Source organism: Pagrus major, chromosome 7 (genome assembly GCF_040436345.1).
Source record: "Pagrus major chromosome 7, Pma_NU_1.0".
In the NCBI taxonomy this organism is placed as follows: Eukaryota; Metazoa; Chordata; class Actinopteri; order Spariformes; family Sparidae; genus Pagrus; species Pagrus major.
Window position 1 is genome coordinate 34,036,045 of NC_133221.1, and position 15,272 is coordinate 34,051,316.

The 15,272-nt window shown below is 43.3% G+C and overlaps 1 protein-coding gene across 1 annotated transcript in view; it reads right to left on the bottom strand.

Moving 5' to 3' along the window:
* ephb2a (eph receptor B2a) overlaps positions 1-15,272 on the bottom strand; it is a 92,626-nt gene that overhangs the window by 26,050 nt on the left and 51,304 nt on the right. Inside the window, exon 2 of the mRNA XM_073470638.1 lies at positions 326-390. Coding sequence (XP_073326739.1) covers positions 326-390 — 65 coding nt within the window. The remainder of the gene's footprint in view (positions 1-325; positions 391-15,272) is intronic.

The following is a 15,272-nucleotide window of genomic DNA, read 5'->3' on the forward strand; positions in this document are numbered from 1 at the left end:
TTGCTACCCCATCAATAGTCTCACGACAACAGATTTATCTATTCTTTAAAGACGTCCAACCCCATTTGTAAACACACTTTCCCTAAAGCAGAAATCAGAGCATCTGTACAAGTTGATCTACTTGATTAATTGTAGTTACATTTAAGGTACTGGATTTTCAATCAAAGAGATTGATATGTATGTGTTTCCAGCTGCCAATCAAACAAAAATTCAAAATTCCTGGTAAATTCACCACTGCTGCTGTCACATTGTACCAGAACATTTGTACATGTATATTGGCTGTATGTTTCACAGTGTTCTGAGTGTCTTGGTTTGTTCAACTCACCCCCTGGGATGGGTTGATGGTCCAGCCCAGTTCTGCTGTTGCTGTTGTTGAATCCATTAGCACTTCTGTGGAAGACAAAAATGACAAGGTGTCTTATTACTGTGTGGTACTCTCTATGGGAAATTAAGATGAACCCTGTTGTTGGTTTCTGCAATTACAGAATATTGTCATTCTAGCACCACAAGTCCATAACAGCATATAAATCCTGACCTGTAAACTTGCTTTTAAATTTATGATAAAATTACATTTTGCATTTACTTACAAAGTAAGCATTTGTTTTTTTCCCTGTTAAACAGTATTCATCTGTTGTAACACAAGACAAGCAGGCCTCCCAAATCAGACTTACACACACAGTATTCAAGCAGTTGATCCCAAATAACATTTCTGTTCTAGTTCTTTTCTGAATAATATATTTAGATTTAAAGTTAGGGTTGGTAAGATTGTAGAAACCGGAAAACAGAAAGCTACATTTTGAAAGTATCCCAAAAAACAAGCCAGCCTCCACCCTCCAGGCCTTCCACTAGAGCCACTCCTCCAAAACACCTGAACGTAACTGCCTCATCACACTCAACACTGAATGCCTCGTAGTTCTAACTGACCAGGAAGGAGATGTATGTGAACAGCTAATTCGCTACGTTCAACAAGCTCTTAGCTTTTTTTGTCTAATAAATACATAAATAAACTCTGTTAAATGCCACAATCATACAAACACAAGCAAAATAGCCATCACAAACCTACCTCAGTCCGAAAAGGCTGCCCGGCATGTCAGCTACTGCTCACTGCTGTAGGTGTGTGCTTTTGGCTAATGTTAGCCGCTGAATGAGTCTGTTACTGCTGCAGCAGTTCACTTGTTTGCTCTCAGGAGCTTTGTGCCAACTAGGTTAGCTGCTGAACAACATGCTCAGGGGCTGTGTACTGCGAGCGCAGCTAAACATTGTCATCACTAACTGTATCCAACTAGGGTTACCTCATGTCTCACATGTAAGAAAACACACCTAACATTGTCACAATGAACATAAACAGCAAACATTTCTGTTTATTTGGAAATATGGAAATTTGGTTGCACTTTGCTATGTTTATGCAACTAGCTCCAGGTAGCTTTAGCAATATAACCTCCTAGCCTTGTGGAAGAGGCAGAGTGTGTATAGGCAGGCAGGTAAGTAGGTAGACAGACAGGTAGCCTGTCACATGAGCCGAATGAAATTATTGGCTGTGCTTATTAGAGGCCTGCGAATGCCACAGATAGGCGACTGGATCAATCACTATAGAACTAATCACAATGTTTGTTTGCAAAAACGTCTGGATAGAAAACCCCTGCATCACGCACTTGTTAACTTATAATTTAATTGTCTTATCCACTGTGTTTTTTCAAAGTGTATATATTCAATTGATCCAAAATGCCTGTTAAATGCTTTAATTCTCTATAAACACTTTTTCTAACATTAGTTTGGAGACCTAATTTACCTGTTGGGCCACAGACTAAAGAGAATGACTGCCTGAGTTTACCCAAAACGAGTAGTTTGTCCGAGATGTCGCTGTTGGTTAGATATCAAAGACGCCAGCAAAGCAACACCGTACATGAAATAAACACAGCAGACACATCAGATAGACTGGACTACTGTGTTCTACTAAAGATCTAAAAACATTAGAGTTACAGCTCAAAACAACAATTAAAATAAATAAATTTGCCAATTTCACATATCTCCACAATTAGGGTGACCATATTTTGATTACCAAAAACCAGGACACTCGGCCCAGCAACGAGATATGATACTAAAAATTTACTCAAAGATGCCTTAAAATTAACATACATTTAAAGTATGCCTCCTCTGTATGGATAGAAAATTGATATATTACAAACAAAATACTATCTATAACCAAAGACACACATTCAGACATGCTTCTCAGAGGTTACTCAACATGTTTTATTATAAGTTTCAAAAACAACGAATGAAATAATGATAGAAATAATGTCTCTTATGTATTAGAAATATAAATAAATAATAAATAACTGAAAAATACCTCTGCTATATTAGCAATCCAACTTAAACAAAATAGCTCTCACAAACTTACAAAAAATATCTAACAAAAAATATCTATATCTTCAGTTTTCTTCTTCATCCTTGTTTTTCTATATTTTGCTGTAGAGCTGATCTTTCCCAGCAGTTTTTTGTTGCTTAAGAAATAAGCATGAAAGTCTTTGCAAGACATGTCTTTGTAGTTGTATTGCACAAAGAGAATCCCTTTCAATGACTCAACAGAGAGCTGGTTCCTCTCCTTCGACCACTGGCTCTGCATCAATGAGAAAACCCTCTCAACATTTGCATTATGAGAGGGAAGTGCAAAGACAAACTGTGCAATCTTCAGTAGTTCTGAGTAGCGTTCAATGCTTTTGGCCTTCTCAAAGTATTTGGTCCACTTCTGGTGCACCTACAGGCCAATGAACTCCTCATCACTGTTGCACCTTTCTATGAATCTCTTCAGATTGGCAACCTGGTCAAAACACTTGACATCATCAATTGGCACCCCCTTCTCTCTAAGGTACTTGATGCAGACCTCCACATCATCCCAATCTGGTGGCTCACTCATATCCATCCACATAAATGTTGAGAACTCTTCCATGGGAGTCATCCACTTCTCCAAATACTCCAGACATGCACTGTACAGGCCTTGCACATCAGCACAGAACTTGTCACAGCCCTCACCCAGTCCATCTCTGCGATTTTCTGCCAGTAGTCCCTTAACTTTAAGGGACATGAAATTGTTGCTCTTACATTCAAAAAGAACGTTGTGAATGCTGTTCAATATTTTCTTCACCTCCATGATGGAGTTGTTCTCCTTTTCAATTTGTTGAATGTGGGTGTGGAACACAGAAATCAGTGAGTGCATGTGCCACAGGTAGATCTCACTGAAGTTGTTTTCAAGAAACTTCTTTATCACTATAGGTGGCTTTTCCTGAGACAGAAAAAATGCCTTTAAAGCTGGGAACATCTGTAGCATCCTCTCGATGCCTGGGAACAATGACAGCCACCTTGTCTTGCTGTGAGAAAGCATCCTCCTGTACTCAATATCAACAAAATTGTCATGACTCTGTCTGTTTTGATTTATTACTGTCATGATTCAGTGTTTTGTTATTGTCATGATTCTGTCTGTTTGGTTTAGTTCCTGTTTTATTTTGAAATTGTTCCCTTGTGTGTCACAGTCTACTTGTCACTTCCTCCTGTGTTTTTCCCACTGATTCCCTCACCTGTCCGTGTCCGTGCTGACTCCACCTGTACCTCGTCTCGTCATTAGTGTCTGTGTATATAGCCTTTGTTCACCCTCATGTCTTTGTCTGATCGTTTTCGTTTCCCTCCGTGATCCATGTGCTCCATGCCTAGTAATTCGATGTCCCGCTCCTGCTCCCGTGCCTTCCTTACCTTCGTTATGTTAGCCTTCGTGTTTGTTTGTAGCTTGTGTTAGCCTGTGTCCGTCTTCGTTCGTCACCCTCCGTCTTTGTCTGTCTTCCCCCGTGTTTGCCTCCCAACTTGGTCCTCAGTGTCTCCTCGTGTCTCCAGGTCCTCATGTTTCCAGTGTTGGTATGTTTTGTAGTTTTGTTTCTCTGTTGATTTTGTACTTTGCTTTTGTTTAAACTTTGCTTGCATTTAGTTTTGTCTTGTTAGTTCCCCGTGATTACTCTGTTGGTTTTTTCCATTCAGCTTATTTATTAAAGCTCGCCTTTTGTTTCCCCCCCAATACTGCCTCCTGTGCGTGTATGTGTGTCTGCATCTGGGTCCTCTCCTCTATTTAATATATATCCGTTAAAAAAACCGTGACAAAAATCACAGTACTCTTTTAGGTTCTCAGTACGCACTGTGTAAATGTGGAAGTACTGGTAGATTTTGAACATGATATTCTCAAGGTCAACATCTATTGTGTCTGCCCCATGATGAACACAATTATTCAATATGTGTGCTGGGCAACCCATACCAATCAGGATCTTGTTCTGCAGCAACCTCTTCAAATTTGCAAACACATTGTTTCCCCCTTCATCACGTCGGATTCCACCAAAATTGGTGTTGCAATTATCTCCAGTAAATGCAATGCATTTTTTTTGCCAGTGTTTCAGTGAGATAATTTGCAATGGTTTCTGCTTTCTTATTAGGTGTGTCTTTCACCTCAATTAATTTTGTTTGCACACCACCCTTCTTCCAATCAAAGTACTGGATTATGATCGGGAATATTTTCACTGCTCCGTGGTTACTCCCGTCTGTACAAATACCACAATACTGGATTTCTTTCAGTGCTTCATTTGTGACTTCAACAGAGTGGGGCGCTAAAACACCATTCACAATGGCTTCGGTCATAGCGCGGGCACTATTAAACTTTTTGGCGGTGTCATAATCTGGGAATGCCTTTTTTAGCAATGCACTAGTGCCAATCCATGGACCTGTAGCTGTTGTGGTGTTTCACTGTGTGAAATGAGAATGCACCCTCCGCTGCATTCACAGCATCCTCTGATTTCCCGGGTCTCACAAAGAACTCTGTCAACTTTGATGAACTACACTCACCTTGCACACTTTTTTTAATGTTTTTCGGTGTCGATGGGGGCTTTGAGGTCCCTGGCACCCCCATTGGACACTGAAACATATGTACCGGGTTTGCACATGGTGCGCGAAGCCTCCCACTTGTCCCGACCAGGACGGTAAGTGGGGAATTTCTTTTGTAGCTCATCGTTAAATGTGCATTTACGCTTTGGCATGATGATGCAGGCAGGAGTGCTATGGCTGTCTGCTCGCTCGTTGTGAGTGTAAATGTAGCAGCCTCTCAGGGATTACGTCACATGCAGCGTCAATTTAATGGCCCAGTGAAAAACAATGAAAACCAGGACATTTCACCACTTTATAAAAAACTCCCGGGACGGCCAGGACAGGACGTGAAAACAGGACATGTCCTGGGAAAACAGGACGTTTGGTCACCCTATCCACAATGCGAATTGACTGCTTGTTGTCAGAAGCAACTTGAAGTGACTGTTGTTAGCACAGCGTCACAGTGATTCAGGTTGTTTTGGCCAACATTATGTGTAAGCGCATGTTTCTGGTAGAACTCTTTGAAGCGTGAACAGTGTACTTGTGCTGTTTATCTGAGCTGTGAAATCCTCACTAGTATCATAGGCCACTGTACTGTGCAGTGTTTTGTGATCTGATAAGCCTTCAGACTGATGAATCTATTACTTCCTAACTGACTTTTTTTTATCACATCCCCTTGCATTCTTTAAAAAGTGCATTTTTTATTCTGAGTGCCTGCTAAACACCACAACACTCTGACAGCACCTCTGCTTGCCTGGAGACATCTGCTCTCACTGTCACTACATCCATAAGCCTCTGAGTGAGGTCCATAATCTCCATGCCATTCCCCACCACGGACAAGAAACCGTGTCAGGTGAAACCATGCTGCTAGGACCGTGTATCCAACACATGTTCAATTATTTACATCATCCTGAGAGTCTGGTGCTGAGTAAAGCTTGTTCCTCTGAAGATGAGGATCACAGAATATTATAGTGGCAACAAATCACAGCTCAGCACTGCCTGCCTCCATGTTCCCAGCTAATTACATATGATAATAATAAGAATTTTAGGGGATAAATGTTTCATTCTGGTGCTTTTATTTTTATATTTGGCCATGTGATTCATTCCAACTTTTACACACAACTGCACACACTCACACACACATACAATTTGCTCACTTCAGTGAGTCAATGCATAAAAGTCACCATTAGCCTACAAACAGAGCTAGGATTCACTGAATCGTGGCTGACATGCTGCTTTCAGTTTCACGTTTTTTTAGCAAGCAAAATACAAAAATCAGAACTGCAGCATTCTGTGTGTCACACAGTGGATTACTGATGACACTGAAGGGGTGTTGACACAAAATGACATTAAGCAGGGCCGAATTAAATGAATACGTTACACTAGGCAAACTTTATTTTTTGGGGCCCCCAATGCAAACACACTTTGGAATTTGATTGAATAGAAAATGACTTAAAGTGTAACTCTGGCCAAAATGCAACCTCGGCTTTTTTCGTGAATGTACCCGAATCAAACCTTCGTGTAAAAGCATAATTACGACGAAAAAGCCACTTTTAAGATTTACAGTAGTTTTGTTTTTGGGTCAAAATCATTTTCAATTGCGTGCTAGGGGCAGCTGTATGGTAGCATCAAAATCACGATTTTTAAAACACTAAGAAGACTCGACACAACATGAAACTTTGCTCGTAGTATCACCAGGGTCTCTACACATGAACACGAGCATTGAGAACATTGTTTGTGTACACAGAGTTTACTAAAAAGGTTTTTGAACAACTCACGTTAGCAGCCGCTTGCTCTGCTCGCCACTGTCTTGCCAGTCGAAATGCGTCGATCCCCGATCCCCGGCGTAACATGGAGCTTTCTCCTCCATGTTACGCCGCACTTGGGGATTGACGCATCTCGACTGGCAGGACGGCTACTGCTATTGCTAACATGAGTTGTTCAAAAACCTTCTTTTTAGTAAACTGTGCCTAGAATGCCTGTGTATTGGGCACTACTGTTATTCCAATGAGCAATACCAAGGTTTGCCCTCTAGAGCTAAAATGATTAGTTGATAAATCAATGTGTCCATCAACAGAAAATTAATCAACAACTATTTTGACACACTGCCACCCTGTTCACTAAAGATTTTTTGACAAATAACTTAATTTTGTGCTCAAAGTGACTAAATTTAAGCTTTTGCTAATAGGCAGGGCTTAATTTGTGCCAGATCCAGCCAGAACAGGATGCGGGTTCTCCGGGATTGGGACCAGCACCTATTTGATTGGATCACCTCCTTTTGTCACTATCAAAATCTGTAAATCAATTAAGGCATATTTGATGTTATCTACCCTGTCCTTCTTTTATTTCCCACTGAAATTAAAAATCGCTTGTTTACCTATTTTTGAGGCATTTTAAATCGGATTTTAAAAATAGATAGAGGGCGTGGTCATGTCACACAGTGAAGCCTGAAGTGTAATTTAAAGCTGTGAGTTTTGTGCACATAATGCGAGCTAAGCTGGCATGTGGTTTAATGCTTTTTAGTTACTAAATATTCTGACATTCGATCACTGTAAACCCAACAAGTAAGAGGGCATTTGTGCTATGAATTGATGGAATGAGTATGGTTAACTCAAGATGTGTGTGCGACGCTGTCCACAGTACTGACATGGATCGGAGGCAATCGATCAGATGGACAAACAGACAGACAGACAGAACTTTTAGTTTGGTTTCTTTTACTTGATTTATGCCTCTGTGTTGAATTGATGCAGACCCATACCCCATAGCTTGGCCTGTACCTCCCCAGATATGTGACTGCGGTCCGCTTGGAAGCATTGCATTTTCCACCTTCTCCTTCAGCGCTTAGCAACGGTGCTAATAACAGGAAACTCCTTCAAGAAACAGGTCAGTGCTTGAGCAAGAGATGGAGAGACTGGTACGGTGACAGTGTTTGGAGCAGAATGGTGTTACCGACAGAGGGGAAGGTCGAGCAGAAAAGTTGTCTAGTGGCAGTAAATGTACAGTACAGTTCACAGTTTGACCATGAATAAACTCTGCAGCTACTCAATAACCAAGAAGAACTTCTGTTTGAGTGACAGCTATCACTCTCCCTGCTAATATTCATGCTGCTTGTCCATGCTACTATCAATGCTATCGATAATCTATATCAGCGATGTCGATCTTGCTAGATCTTGCCAGTGTGGCTGCGATGGTAATAACTATATATGACTATAAACCACACCCCCATTCTCTGTTCAAGAAAAAAACGTTGACCATTAGACAGCAAGAAACACTGATTGGAGGTGAGGACTCCGTTCTGCCATGTGGAGAGCTCAGTATGTTTCTATCAGCCTCTGAAACATCCTTTCTGACTGCAGGCTGCATCTAACAAGTCTTATAAACTCTTCATGTAATGACTACCTACCAGCTTCCAGCTTCCTGGCTGCCCTACCACCCAGCCTCCAGCACCTCTGCAACCTGCCTGCACTCAACTGTGGATCGCTGGTGTTATATCCTCCTGAGCCTCCACTTCTACCTCAGCCCCACACCACTGTGAGTCTCCACTGACTCGCCTACCAAGCAACCTGTGTTTCCACCTGCCCAGGCCCGAAGCTTCAGCGTTTCCTCTGCCAGAGCCTGAGTCTCACCACGCCAACCGAGCCACCAGCTGTGCCACCCGCCTGAGCCCAACCCAGAGCATCTTACACTACCTGCCTACTCAGCTTTGACAATGGTGCTATTTATTGTCTTATGGCTTAACGATGGCTTAACTATGGCATAATGATGGCTTAACGGTAGAAATCATGTGCTCCCTTCACCTACTACCCAAAACTAACCTAAAATGATCTATATATACACACCTGGTGCCCATCTGCAATCAGTGACACAAACCAAACTCCCCCCAGTGGTCAAAACAAACAGACACACACAAATGGCTCCTACACCTACTGACAAGGCCCGTATTGCATATGTTATGAATCTTTTGAGGGTTAAGGCAGCTTAGTGGGTAACAGCATTATGGGAAAGCAAATCTGTTATCCTAGACTCATTTGCCACATTTGTATGTGAGTTACATAAGGTTTCATTCTAGCTGCAGAGAGTGGGTGGCATGAGCGAGCGGTCTTGAGTATTTGTTAAGGGGTTATCTGATGATTTGCAGGACGAGCTAGCCACTCTTGACCTAACTGAGTCCCTAGAAGAGTTATTTTCCCTATCTATCTGGGTGGATAATAGACATAGGGAGAGACATAGGGAAAGGGTTAGCAAGAGTCACAGGACAACTACACCAGCTCCAAGACTACAACTACACTCATCCCCTGAACAACGTCTCACTTTACACTCTGCCATGATCTCTGGAGCTCCCCCTACAGCCTTGGAGGAACCAATGCAGCTAGGAAGGACTCGTCTGAACCCAGTGGAATGCCAACGACATTTCCCAAATAAACTCTGCATCTACTTTGGCCAACCGGTATTTACATCCTGCTGTGAGCGACCGAGCGACACACAAACACAAGAGGGATCTGCCTGCACTAGTGATTTGAAACTTTGAAACTCACAGCAGGATGTAAATACCGGTGTGTCTCTATCACGAGTTCTGTTGATCTTGTCTGCCTCTACTGCTACTGCTACTCCGCCAGCGCCACCTGACTTGTCCCTAGTGCCTCCCGAGTATCATGATTTGGCTAAGGTATTTAGCAAGGATTTAGCCTTGTCTCTCCCTCCCCACAGACCCTATGACTGTTACCTTGATATCCTCACTGGCGCCTCTCTGCCTACCAGCTGTCTCTACAACCTGTCTCTAATCCGCCCCTCCTCCTTTACCCTAGGAGTAGGATTCTTCTTTGTGGAAAAGAAGGATAGGACGCTACGCCCCTGCATCAATTATCAAAGGTTGAATTAAATAATCATTAAGAACAAGTATCCTCTTCCTCTCATTGAGCCCCTCTGCCATGCTACAGTCTTTACCAAGCTGGACCTCCACAACGCCTACCACCTTGTCTGGATCTGGTAGGGGGATGAGTGGAAGACGGCGTTCAACACACCCCTTAGTCCCTTTGAATACCTAGTTATGCCTTCTGGTCTAACTAATGCCCCAGCGGTGTTCCAAGCCCTCATCAATGACATTCTCAGAGACATGCTCAACCATTTAGTTTTTGTTTATTTGGTTGACATACTTATTTTTGCCCACAACATGGAAGAACATGTTCAACAGTGTTATGTGCCCAGCAGGGGCAGAGGGTTTTGTTTTCTTTCTCCCTCTCCTCTCTGTTTTTCCCTCCTCTAGTTTTCCTTCAGGTGCTGACAGGGTGATGAGCTGCACCTGACAGGACATGAAGCCACCGCCCACTGATGCAATGACTTCTGAAGTGGCCAATCCCCTGTATGGAGGCCCAATAAGCCTGGCTGAGGTGCTCTCTCTCTCTCATTTTGCATTTTGTCCTAACACGATACAGATACTCTGGCAGAATTGGTTTTGTGGTGATTTTTGAAGGTATGTGGTAGGAGAAAGGAGTTAGGTAAGTTGGGGTGCCCTACACATTTGTCACATAGTCAACTCTGTCTAAAAACACTAGTTTAGCGGTGGATGGATGCCATATGTGTATTGTTTTGAGAGTTGTTTTGAACACTCGTTTTTTAGAGAAGAGGTTTTTGTTTTGTGTTTCAGATAAGAATTAGTTGGATAGTATAGGCCTTGTTTTGTTTTATTGATTTCATTGCTTTGGCACTCCACCTCCCTCCTTTCCTCCCCCACATTTTGTAAACCTTGGCCAGTTGTGTATGAAGTTCACCCTCAATAAATCATTTTCTTTAACCGTTAACTTTGTCTCGTCTCAATTCTCGATTTATCGTGTTGCCGTTCCCTGTTCCCTGTTCCCTGTTCCCCCTCGACATAACAAAGGGACGTAACAAACAGGTAAGACTGGTTCTCCAGAGGCTGCTGGAGAACAAACTGTTTGTCAAGCCGGAGAAATGTGAGTTCCACCCTTCCTGGGCTATGTTGTTGCACAGGGTCATCTCCAGCCTGACCCCGCCAAAAAGAGCTGTAGAAGAATGACCCACACCTACATCTCAAAAACGGCTTCACCACCTCAAACTACACCTCAATAAAACTGAACTCCTCTTCATCCCATGGAAAGACCATGGACCTGTCAGTCACTGTTGAGGACGTCACACTATCGCCTTCATCGACTGCAAGGAACCAGGACACCCAACATCACTGCTGTGGCCCGATCCTGCAGATTTGCCCTCTACAACATCCGCAGGATCCGGTCTTTCCTCACAAAGGATGCAACGCAACTCCTGGTCCAAGCGCTGTTCATCTCCCGCCTGGACTACTGCAACTAGCTCTTGGCTGGACTCCCAGCCCCTGCGACTAAACTGTTGCAGCATATCCAGAACGCTGCAACAGAACCCAAATTCTCCCATGTGACTCCCCTCCTCTGTGACTTCCACTGGCTTCCTGTTGCAGCCCAGATCTGATTCAAGACGATGGTACTGGCCTTCAAGGCCGTCAACGGAACTGCACCCATCTACCTCCAAACACTGGTTAGACCACACGCCCCAGCGCGAGCACTTCACTCCACTACATCAGCTGGCCGGCTGGTACCGCCATCGCTGAGAGCAAACAAAGGTTGCTCAGCGAAGTCACGACTCTTCTCTGTTCTGGCGCCTCAGTGGTGGAACGAATTCCCGACCAATGTCAGGACAGCAGAGTCACTCGCCATCTTCCGCAAAAGACTCAAGACTCACTTGTTCAGACTTCACCTCGACCCTGCGTAGCATGACCCCCTCCTATGCACTTGTATGTTCTCACCATTAGCACTTAAATCATAGCACTTATGTACTTAAGGTATCCTTGATAAAAAGCAGCTACTATGCTCAGACGAGGGCTTGAACATTTTTTAAATTTTTTCATCCTTACTTTATCGACGGTGATATGTTGTGGTTTCTTTCTTGTGAAAAATGTACTTATTGTAAGTCGCTTTGGACAAAAGCGTCTGCTAAATGCCCTAAAGGTAAATGTACCCCTTCAGGTGGATTCATGTAAGCTTGCTCCTCGATTCATTGGTCCTTTCGAAATCAAAAAAATGATTAACCCTTGTGCCATTCAGCTCAAGCTCCATGCCTCCCCAGGTTAATCCCAATGTCCATGTCTCCCCCAAGACAGGGGGAACTAGACAACCAGGAATACAAAAATAGGAGAGCCAATAGCAAAGGAGTTACAACATGTCTTTCAAAGAAACAGCAGCAGAGCGCCAGGAGTCAAGAGTCCGCTCATTGGCACCATTGATTCGGGCTGTGGAGAGCTCCAGATATATAGCGTCCAGAAAAGAAAGGATCCAAGCCTTGACAGTACGGGAATGAGGCGGCTTCCACCGGGTAGCAATCATTTTCTTGGCTGCAGTCAAACCGGCGAAAAAGACACACTTATTCAGTTTGGAAAGAGTAAGAGTTGACAGGTCGTTCAGGACCAACACACATACAGATACAGGTACTGTTATTTGTAATAAATTAGACAGTTTGGATGCGACATTGATCCAAAATTGACCAACGGGGGGGCAGTCCCAAAACATATGAATAAACGTACCCCGAGCCTGTAATGAGCACAGGTTACACAAGGGATTATTAATAACCTTCATGTGATGAAGTCTAACAGGGGTGAGGTATGTTCTGTGTAAGAAATTAAAATGAATATGCTGATGGTCTGGGTTACGAGATGCTTCATTAATACTGGACCACACACCATCCCACTTAAAACCTTGAGTTATATCAGGGCAGTCGCTTTCCCAAACCCTCTCTATCGGGAGCGTGACAAGGTCTGTTACCTGCAAAAAATGGGAGATCTTGGATACCATCCCCTTATTATTCGCGGAGTGGGTGAGTAGGTAAAGAATTTTGCCAGGGGACACCATGGGCCCTGAGTGCCGATCTTAACTGTAAATAAAAAAAAAAGGAGGAACCTGGCAGACCGAATGCATCCTTAATATCCGAGAAAGAAAGTAGCCCCTGGTCATTATAAATGTCTTTAAGATGGTGAATACCCTTATGTTCCCATTGAGGAGCAGAGATAGGCCTCCCACCAATCAAGAGTGCTTTATTATTAAACAATGGAGAAAAAATGTGCCACTTGCAAGAAATATGGCAGTGTGTTTCTGCTAATCTCCAGACCTTCACCAGATGAGAAATAATAGGACCGAAAAGTAGCTGACATTGTTTTTTGGACAATTAATGAAAGGAATATCCTGAAGTGTCCAAGGATCGACTGTGTTAACTTCCAACATACGCCAAGATACAGAGGAATGTGGATCAAACCAGGAGAGCAGGGGCCTGAGCACAAACGACCAGGAGTAAAGTTCAAAATTAGGAACGGCCATACCACCATCCTCCCTCCTCCTCTTAAGAGTAGACAATTTCAGACGTGGACGCTTACGATTCCAGATAAATTTGGTGGTTGCAGATCGAAGTGTGGTCCAGTAGTCAGATGGAGGAGGAAGAGGGACCATAGACCTGACAAAATTAATCCTGGGTAGAACATTAATTTTTATAATAGAGACCCGAGCTCTATTCCGAGGCTATTCCACCGGTCCATGTCCCTAAGGACATTGTTCAGGGCAAGAGAATAGTTATACTTAACAATCTGATTTAAAGAGGGAAAAATTTCAATACCCAAATATTTGAACTGCTGCACTACAGGAACATTAGCTGGAAGGACAGATGTTTTGGCCGAGTCATTCAGATGTAGGAGAGCAGATTTGGACCAGTTAATTTTAAAGCCGGACATACTTCCAAATTCCTCACATATGGATAAAAGAGGTGGCAATGACTGAGTGGGGTTTTCCAAAAAAACTAAAACGTCGTCCGCATACAAAGACAACTGGTGTGGCGTGTTATGGACAGAAACGGGCGAAACCAAAGTGGACCGGCAGATTGCTTGAGCAAGCGGCTCCAAGGACAGAACGAACAGAGCAGGACTTAACGGACACCCAATAAAAGTGCAGCCAAAGCCCATCACCTCCAAAACAGACCACAAATATGACCACTCTAATCGGTCAAAGGCTTTCATAGCATCAAGCGAAAGCACCGACATAGGAGTGCTATTGTTAGTCGCGGCCTCAATGATGTGAAGTAGACGCCTCACATTATCAGCTGCCAGCCTTGACTTAATAAAGCCCGTTTGATCAGAGCTGACCAATAATGGCATGTGGGACTCGAGGCGACGGGCGAGAAGCTTTGCAAAGATCTTTAGATCAGAGTTTAGAAGGCTAAGCGGGCGGTAGCTGGAGCACTCAGTGGGGTCTTTATCTTTTTTCAGCAGCAAGGAGATGAGGGCCGTGTTAACATCCCTTGAAAATCTGCCCTTTTCGATCGAAAATGTAATCATATCTAACAGAAATGGGCTCAGCTGCTCCCAGAAAGTAATGTAAAATTCAGGGGGGATCCCGTCAATGCCTGGCGATTTACCGTTCTGCATGGTCCGCGTCACATCCCTCAATTCCTCTAGCGTGATTGGCCTCTCTAAGTTGGTAGAGTCTGCATTTGAAAGCTTGGACAGATGTAAATGATTCAAAAACCTGTCACAGCGAACCTTTTCTGCGGGCACCTCCGAATCATACAAATTGGAGTAAAACGCCTGAAATATACCATTACTCTGTACGGGGTCGGTGCTAATGTTACCATTTGCGGATTTAATAGCAGGGATATCTGCAAAGCTATCACTAGTCCTAATCCTCATGGCCAAAAGGTGACTAGGCCTAGCTCCGTGAAAATAATATCGTTGCCTGGTCCTGTAAATCTGAAACTCAGATTGCTGCTTCATGATACTGTTAATTTCCTTTTTTACCAAAACACGCTGTAAAGCCACCCGCTCTGTAAAACGAAGCTGTAAAATAGAATCCAACCTAGAGAATTCTACTTCCAGGTTATGCAGCCGGAGGGACCTGGTCTTATGGGCATTAGAACTAAATAATATTGTATTGCTCCTGATGAAACCCTTTATCGCCTCCCAAAGGACTCTGGGATCCTCTACAGAACCAGCATTAAAACCAATAAATTCCTTAAATCCTGAGACGAACTGATTGACAAAGGCTGCATTTTTCAATAACAAGGTATTGAAGCGCCATCTAGCCGCACGCTTGGATAAGCAACTCAAGTTCACAGAGCAAAAGACTCCTTTGTGGTCTGACAAAGCCATCGGAAGTAAAACTGCAGCATTAATGAAGTGAAAAAGCCGGGGAGAAGTGAAGAGAAAATCTATCCTGGAAAAAGATTTATGTCTGCCAGAGAAAAAAGTGTAGTCCTTAGCAGAGGGATTAATTAATCGCCATATATCCGTAAGTCCCAAATTGGTAGCCCAAGCTTTAAGGGATTTTGTGGCCAGACCCTGCTCTCCCGAAGCCAAT